This window comes from Kryptolebias marmoratus, linkage group LG7, assembly GCF_001649575.2.
Source record: "Kryptolebias marmoratus isolate JLee-2015 linkage group LG7, ASM164957v2, whole genome shotgun sequence".
In the NCBI taxonomy this organism is placed as follows: domain Eukaryota; kingdom Metazoa; phylum Chordata; class Actinopteri; order Cyprinodontiformes; family Rivulidae; genus Kryptolebias; species Kryptolebias marmoratus.
In genome coordinates, this window is record NC_051436.1 from 10,001,630 (window position 1) to 10,010,757 (window position 9,128).

The 9,128-nt window shown below is 38.6% G+C and overlaps 1 protein-coding gene across 1 annotated transcript in view; it reads right to left on the minus strand.

The window, feature by feature from the left end:
* The window catches only part of LOC108229165 (mucin-2-like), a 1,392-nt gene extending 332 nt beyond the window's left edge, over positions 1–1,060 (minus strand). The window contains exon 1 of the mRNA XM_037976731.1: positions 3–1,060. Within this exon, the coding sequence (XP_037832659.1) occupies positions 3–872 (870 nt within the window). The 5' untranslated portion in view covers positions 873–1,060. The remainder of the gene's footprint in view (positions 1–2) is intronic.
* Positions 1,061–9,128: the final 8,068 nt, after the last annotated feature.

The following is a 9,128-nucleotide window of genomic DNA, read 5'->3' on the forward strand; positions in this document are numbered from 1 at the left end:
GCAGCTGTGGTTGTGGTTGAGGCAGCTGTAGTAGTTGTTGGAGCAGTTGTGGTTGTGGTTGGGGCAGCTGTGGTTGTTGTTGGGATAGTTGTGGTTGTAGTTGGAATAGCTATAGTTGTTGTTGGGGCAGCTGTGGTTGTGGCAGGTGATGTAGTTGTTGGGGCAGGTGTAGTAGTTGTTGGAGCAGGTGTGGTTGTGGTTGGGGCAGCTGTGGTTGTAGTTGGGACAGTTGTGGTAGTACTAGGTGTTGTAGATGTTGGGACAGCTGTAGTAGTTGTTGGAGCAGGTGTGGTTGTAGTTGGGACAGCTATAGTTGTGGTAGGGGCAGCTGTGGTAATAGCAGGTGTTGTAGGTGTTGGGACAGCTGTGGTTGTGGTTGAAGCAGGTGTGCTTGTGGCAGGTGTTGTAGTTGTTGGGATAGCTGTAGTTGTGGTTGGGACAGCTGTGGTTGTGGTTGGAGCACGTGTGGTTGTAGTTGGGGCAGCTGTAGTTGTTGTTGGGACAGCTGTGGTTGTGGCAGGTGATGTAGTTGTTGGGGCCATAGTGGTTGTTGTTGGGGCAGCTGTAGATGTGGGTGGAGCAGGTGTGGTTGTCGGAGCAGGTGTGGTTGTAGTTGCCGAAGCTGTAGTGGCAGATGGGGCAGTTGTGGCAGGTTTTGTAGTTGTTGCAGCAGCTGTAGTAGTTGTTGGAGCAGGTGTGTTTGTAATTGTAGCAGCTGTAGTGGTGGATAGTACAGCTGTGGTTTTGGCAAGTGTTGTAGTTGTTGGGACCATTGTGGTTGTTGTTGGAACAGGCGTTGTAGTTGTTGGGGCAGCTGTAGTTGTTGTAGGGGCAACTGTGGTTGTGGCAAGTGTTGTAGTTGTTGGTACCATTGTGGTGGTTGTTGGGACAGCTGTGGTTGGACCACGTGTGGTTGTGGCAGGTGTATCAGTTGTTGTTGTAGCAGGTGTGGTTGTACTAAGGGCAGCGCCAGCTGTGATTGTCGTTGGAGCAGGTGCAGTTGTAATTGCAGAAGCTGTAGTGGTAGATTGTACACCTGTGGTTGTGGCAAGTGTTGTAGTTGTTGNTGTGTGGTTGTAGTTGCAGCAGCTGTAGTTGTTGTTGGGGTAGCTGTGGTTGTAGTTGCGGCAGCTGTAGTTGTTGTTGGAGCAGCTGTAGTTGTGGTTGGAGCTTGTGTGGTTGTAGTTGCAGCAGCTGTAGTTGTTGTTGGGGTAGCTGTGGTTGTAGTTGCGGCAGCTGTAGTTGTTGTTGGAGCAGCTGTAGTTGTGGTTGGAGCTTGTGTGGTTGTAGTTGCAGCAGCTGTAGTTGTTGTTGGGGTAGCTGTGGTTGTAGTTGCGGCAGCTGTAGTTGTTGTTGGAGCAGCTGTAGTTGTGGTTGGAGCTTGTGTGGTTGTAGTTGCAGCAGCTGTAGTTGTTGTTGGGGTAGCTGTGGTTGTAGTTGCGGCAGCTGTAGTTGTTGTTGGAGCAGCTGTAGTTGTGGTTGGAGCTTGTGTGGTTGTAGTTGCAGCAGCTGTAGTTGTTGTTGGGGTAGCTGTGGTTGTAGTTGCGGCAGCTGTAGTTGTTGTTGGAGCAGCTGTAGTTGTGGTTGGAGCTTGTGTGGTTGTAGTTGCAGCAGCTGTAGTTGTTGTTGGGGTAGCTGTGGTTGTAGTTGCGGCAGCTGTAGTTGTTGTTGGAGCAGCTGTAGTTGTGGTTGGAGCTTGTGTGGTTGTAGTTGCAGCAGCTGTAGTTGTTGTTGGGGTAGCTGTGGTTGTAGTTGCGGCAGCTGTAGTTGTTGTTGGAGCAGCTGTAGTTGTGGTTGGAGCTTGTGTGGTTGTAGTTGCAGCAGCTGTAGTTGTTGTTGGGGTAGCTGTGGTTGTAGTTGCGGCAGCTGTAGTTGTTGTTGGAGCAGCTGTAGTTGTGGTTGGAGCTTGTGTGGTTGTAGTTGCAGCAGCTGTAGTTGTTGTTGGGGTAGCTGTGGTTGTAGTTGCGGCAGCTGTAGTTGTTGTTGGAGCAGCTGTAGTTGTGGTTGGAGCTTGTGTGGTTGTAGTTGCAGCAGCTGTAGTTGTTGTTGGGGTAGCTGTGGTTGTAGTTGCGGCAGCTGTAGTTGTTGTTGGAGCAGCTGTAGTTGTGGTTGGAGCTTGTGTGGTTGTAGTTGCAGCAGCTGTAGTTGTTGTTGGGGTAGCTGTGGTTGTAGTTGCGGCAGCTGTAGTTGTTGTTGGAGCAGCTGTAGTTGTGGTTGGAGCTTGTGTGGTTGTAGTTGCAGCAGCTGTAGTTGTTGTTGGGGTAGCTGTGGTTGTAGTTGCGGCAGCTGTAGTTGTTGTTGGAGCAGCTGTAGTTGTGGTTGGAGCTTGTGTGGTTGTAGTTGCAGCAGCTGTAGTTGTTGTTGGGGTAGCTGTGGTTGTAGTTGCGGCAGCTGTAGTTGTTGTTGGAGCAGCTGTAGTTGTGGTTGGAGCTTGTGTGGTTGTAGTTGCAGCAGCTGTAGTTGTTGTTGGGGTAGCTGTGGTTGTAGTTGCGGCAGCTGTAGTTGTTGTTGGAGCAGCTGTAGTTGTGGTTGGAGCTTGTGTGGTTGTAGTTGCAGCAGCTGTAGTTGTTGTTGGGGTAGCTGTGGTTGTAGTTGCGGCAGCTGTAGTTGTTGTTGGAGCAGCTGTAGTTGTGGTTGGAGCTTGTGTGGTTGTAGTTGCAGCAGCTGTAGTTGTTGTTGGGGTAGCTGTGGTTGTAGTTGCGGCAGCTGTAGTTGTTGTTGGAGCAGCTGTAGTTGTGGTTGGAGCTTGTGTGGTTGTAGTTGCAGCAGCTGTAGTTGTTGTTGGGGTAGCTGTGGTTGTAGTTGCGGCAGCTGTAGTTGTTGTTGGAGCAGCTGTAGTTGTGGTTGGAGCTTGTGTGGTTGTAGTTGCAGCAGCTGTAGTTGTTGTTGGAGCAGCTGTAGTTGTGGTTGGAGCTTGTGTGGTTGTAGTTGCGCCAGCTGTAGTTGTGGTTGTGGCAGCTGTGGTTGTGGGAGCTGTTGTTGTAGTTTGTGTTGTTATGGTTGTTGTGTCTGTTTTCATCATCAGTGTAGCTGTTTATGTACAAAATGCCATTATTTTTCCAGTACTTGTATGTAATTATTCTTTTAAACTTTAGATTTTTAATAATTACTTACCTGTGAATACTAGTAAAAATAAAAAAATATTTTCAGTCCCCATATCTAGAACAAACAAAAAAAATTGTTACTGAAGTGTTTTAGACAGTTTTTCCCAAGCCGTTGTACCTTATCTCCTATTTAAGATTTGACACCAAATAATTGTTTAACTCGGAAAAAAAGCATGTAATTTAACAGAAAACCATAATGTACAAACCAAAGACAATTTTTTTCTCAAATTATATACAACAAATACTGCCTTCTTTTTATAACTCAACATGTTTTTGATTGCTTGTCTCCATTAGACACACTGAGCAGGATGCAGCAACATTTACTCATCCGTGAGCATATACTGTTTTGTGTTCTTTTAAGGTAATTTATGCATAGTACTAATTAATCATTCAGCGACTTCTTGTAAAATTGTTCTTTTCTTCCGGTCCAGGTAAATGCCTTCATAAATAAAACAGAGTCAGTGACATTTCTGGTTAGTGAATGATACATAGTTGTCATTACTTCCTTAAATTGTCTACCACTCGCAAATTTATCTTTAACGATATACTAACACAATGCTTCCTAACTATATTTAAATTAACACTACTTATCTATGTTACTTATCTTCTAGACAAAATGATTTTTTTAAAATATTTCTCTTCTCGTCCAATGACCTCAACCAAACGCCTTGCACAATATATATATCTTTTTTTTTAAGTTCAAAGCGCAAAAAAATGCCAAAATAAAAAATTAAAGGTTCGAAGGGCATAAGCTACTTATAAATGGTTACCTATGTTGTTTGCTAAAGGTAGTAAAAGATTTATAAAAAAAAAAACATTAAAAACATAACTGCATTACCATGATTCTTGTTTCTGCCAAAACTTCTAAAAACAAATAATTTATTTTTACAGTAAACAAACTATTTACAATTGGCTGGTTCAGTGTATTTTTAAATTCTTCAGGTGTCATTCCACACAAACAGTTTTGTTAAACACTTGTTAAGAGCTATTATATTAGATACACCTGTTCAATGTTCTTGTTTTGTTTTACACAAATAGCAAATCGCCCCATACACATTGCAGCAAATCTATGTACTATGGATGTGGGTGTAATGAGGACAAGTTCTCGAAGTTCAAACCTGTCATCAGAATGGAGGTAAAACGGGGAATTTAGTGACTTTGAATGTAACATGACTGTTGGTGCCAAATGGGCTTGTCCTAAACTGCTGATCTACTGGAATTTTCTTGCATCTCTACAGTTCACAGAGGATGGTCCGAAAAAAGTGAAAATGTCCGATGAGCAGCAGTTGTGTGGACAAACATGCCTTTTTGATGTCAGAGGTCAGTGAAAAATAGGCAGACTGGTTTGAGATGATTGAAAAGGCAACAGTTGCTTAAACAATTACTTGTTACATCAAAGGCGTGCAGAATACCAGCACTGAACGCACAACCCGTCAAACCTTGAAGCGAATGAGCTACAGCAGCAGAGGAGCACACCTGGTGCCGCTCCTATCAACTATAAACAGGAAAACAGAGGTTGCAATTCACACAGACTCACAAAAATTGGACAATGAGATATGGAGAAACATTGTCTGGTCTGATGAGTCTCTGTATGCCCCAGCTCGTGAAAATCCCAGTAGATCAGCAGTTTCTGATATACTCTGACCAGCCCGTCTGATACTGACAAACACATTGCATTCAAAGTCATTTGCAGTCATGTGAATGTTTGATGAGCTATTTGTGTTAACAAAAAATAGAACTGTTCCTAAAAAAAAAAAAGTGGCTATTGAGTTGTTATGAAAAAGAACTGAAAGATGAAGCCTTTCTGAGACATGATCTTGTGATATGACCACATCACAATCAGGCCCTTTTTTATAACCCTTGTTTATCAAAAAACAAAACAATAGTAAAATTTGAAAAAAAAAATATTTAAAAAGTATGGGGCTATAAGGCATGTAGGATGGCAAAATAAACTAAAGTAGAATATATTCAAAATGATGAAAGTTGAATGTTTAAAACAGCCTCCAAGCCTGTTTTACTTGTTATTTATGTTTTTAGTCCTTTCATATTTAATACAGGTGAACTTTATGGATTAATAATTAAGATTAGTATTAATAATTACAGGATGTAGAACACTACATCTGTGGAGCCTTCTCTGTCAAAATAAAGTTAGAGCTCCTTAGTGTTTCAAAAATAAAAGCAAAATGGCACCTGACCAGGTACCAGTACATGGTGAGTTTGGATAAAAAAATGCATGGAATTTTTATTGGAATTATATAACAATAAATATTTATTTCCTCATTCTCTTATGAGTAACTTGATTTCAAGGTGAAAGAAAAATGTGAAAATAAATAATTTAATATGAGGTAATAATTTTTTTAACTTTGTTGCTTTTAGTTATCAATTGTGGCACTGAACAACTTATAATGTAAATCTAAAATAAAAACAATATTAAAACTTTAATTACATTTTTTAACAATAAAATAATTTATTTTGTCACTGAATAGGTTGTAGAAACTTGTTTAATATTTTGTTGATATACAGAATATGGGTTGATGCCTTAAATTCAACTTAGAACATTAAATGTCACAAAAAATAGTAATAATAGTATTATTTTGTCAGGCAGTACATAATAAATGAAGAAAAATCAATGATAAATTATTTAAAAATGTTAGCAATTTCTTTTATAATTTCATAATAAAATTCATAAACTTATTTACCCAGAGACGATATATTCAGAAAATGCACCTACCTGAAGCAGAAGCAAAATTCAAAAGTTCCTTAAAGTGTCTGTAAAACTTTCCTACTCCTCTTCGAACTGTGCTGCCTCCTCCTTTGACAGCCTATATATGTGAACTGCAAAATGAAAGATTGACGTAAGGTAAAGGGGGAAAAAAAGTTGTAAGCGAAATGACACAAAGAAAAAAAAATCAATGCAAATACAATTTTGGAGTCACATTTATCCTTCTGGCACAGTGACAACCCTGAGAACTATTGTTTATCTGTTCCCCTGAAGTGAACAAACCAGAAACAATTAACTTGTCTCTTCTGAGCACAGGAGTGGCCCTTTAAAATTCAAAACATTTTGTTAAATATTTGAGTTATTACATATATGAGTGAGCCAAGTCAAAAATAGTTTAGTTTTTTTGTTTTTGTTTTGTTTTTTAATAATTTTGTGTGTTTCACCCAGTTTTTAGTTTAGATCTGGCAGCGTAGTCACCAATGCTACCAAACATACTTTATAATCTATAAATTTAAAAAATGTTACATTGGTTGTTGTGTGTCAGAAGCTCATTGCGTTTAAACTTGTGAATCAACAAGCAACAATAAATTTACATCAACATTTAGACCATGTGAAGACATTTCTTACCGTCGGTGTATTAGCAGCCCCATATATATGGTATTTATAAATGAAAGAATGCAAGACTGACGCTACAATGCCACATATGTCAAGTTGACAGCTTGTTAGAATCCAAATTTAGCACTTACACATTCTGTTCGTAAATTTTCAAACACTTAGGCTGGCTTTGTTTTTCTCAGCTTGGAACGAAGACAAAAAAACATACCTAATAAAACAATCACACAAAGTAACAACTGATAAATTCAAAATAATGTTATCTTGTCTAGATATACCAAAAAATACAAATGCCAAAAAAAGCAGCTGTTGATTATTGATGTTTGTATCTACTATTCATTAATAAGAAAAAGGATTTTCAAAAAAATTATACATGTAAAGTTGCAATCAGAAGTTTACTTAAAACTTATCATGAGCAGGGGTATGTCATTAATTTGGGGCTTTTGATGTTTCATTCAAACCAGAATATTGAATGAATATACTAAATACAACTTTATTTTTTCTAAAAATGTATTGGGTGCACATGTTTAAGTTCATTGTGGATTTCTCTAATCCACAAAGAATTAAAGTTACGTATACAGGGTCAAATCTAAACATAAATTTACCTGAATGTTTTAGTAAGTGGTTCTGAAGGTTCATTAATGTCTTAACTTCACAAGGCCAAGAACTAATAACTTGTCCTTAGTGATTTGATTGACTGCAGCTGGTAATTTCTGTTAGCCAGCAGAAAAAAAGATTTGTTTGACAGCACTCACTGGCTTCATCAATACTCATAACAAAGGAGAATCCCAAGAAATTCAGTCAAAATCTAAGAAGAAAAAAATTTTTTATCAGCTCAAGCAAATGTACTTAAGTAATTTGGATGTGTCACCATTTTCAGGTTCTTAAAAGAGAGTCAATCCATCCCTTTTAGATGAGAATACATTGGGTAGGATGTTCAAGACCAACCCAGTAACCACTAAGGCTCAAGTATTCCATGAACTGGAAACTGCTGGAATAACATCCGCAGTGAAGTGAATTTTACAGTCACCAATGGACTGAGAGGGTGCCGACCAAAAACCAAGCCTCTCCTCCAAAAGCAACACCTTCAGACTCATATTCAGTCGTATATTTGGAAGCGTCAAGGAGGCTTTCTCGCCTAAGAGCCTTGTGCCAACTGCCATGCATGGTTGTGGAGCTGTTTCAATGGAAGTGGTGCTGGATAGAATAATGACGAATGAGAAAAACCTCAAAATCCTTGAACTTCACCTTAGAAACAACTAGAACAGATGCTATACATGTTAAAGTAATGTGTTAATTATAGCCTTCAGCTTTACTAAGACACCAGCTATAGGTACATAGTAGCAGAAATGGGTTTTTTTTTCCTTTTAAAACCATACGAAAAAAATCTCAATAAACTAATTTACGAATATAAAGATAATTGAAAATCTTATTTTGAGAACGCTTCAATTACCGACACATTTATTTGAAAGAAATAACATTCTGAAATTTATCTTTGACACTTTAATGCATGCAGAGATATAAATAGAAGTAAAACTGGTCTAACAACCACAAATATGTAGAAAGAAACTCAGACAATTATGCAGAGCACCACTTGCTCTCTTTGTGCTTGTTTTATGATTGACATAAGAATTTGCTTGACGTCTGCTTCATCAGGTAAGAAAGTTAAGCCACGCTCTAGAAAACTTTCGTGAGAAACCTGTCCAACAAACGCCGCAAACAGTAAATCTGCTTCTTTGTGTAGAAGGAACCAAAGGCTGGAGCTTGTTTGTTTCTTGTTGGTTCTTATTTAGAACCTGTTCCAGACAATGGGTTATTTGTGATTCAGAAACTCAATGAGAAGGTACAGTTCCTGAAGATTCTTTCAGACTTTAGTGTCTTCAAGAGAATCCAATGAACTACAAAGGGGGAAAGATAAGGTATAGCACAACTAAAAATATATACCTGCCACTCCAGGCTGTGGTTGCATTTGAAATAAATTTATTCTGCATTAACTCAAACATAATGTCAAAGTAATACTGGAAGTGCTACACACTAAATAAAAATTATATGCTTATTTCCTCATGAAAGACCGAACTTTTAGAATGAGATTTAGGCTATTTTAAAATCTCTGCTGGACCTTTTTGTGTGAGGTTTGCACAGTCTTTCTGTGCTTTCGTGGCTTCTTACTGGTCCTCCAAGAAAAAAAACCCATTTAAGCACCAAGCAAATAAATAAATCAACTTCTATCTGCGTGTGTAACTTACATGTCTGCATATTCTGCATGAAGAATGTACATGACAGATACGCTGTGAAAAGTAAACAGAACTACTCTCTGGTCTTCAGCACAAATTAAAGCTCACAAATAACTCCATCAAGACTAATTTTCACTTGACTAAAACTCAGTGGCGTTTAGCTTAACTGTAAGTTTAACTTCTAACCACAAGGAAGGAGGTGATTTGAAGAGATTGAGAGACAGGTAAAACACATTTTTTTAGCAACATGACTTATAAAACAAATGGAGTTTAATAAATTTGAAAATTATACAGAGGTTAACATAATTATTTATGAATACGCAATACATTAATCATAAAAGAATTTAATTAGACTGAGAAGTTAGCCTCAGGTATAATCACTCCTTAGAATGTGTGACTAAAACACATCACGTGATAATTTCATAGAAACCGCAATTTAAAAAAACTACTTGACTG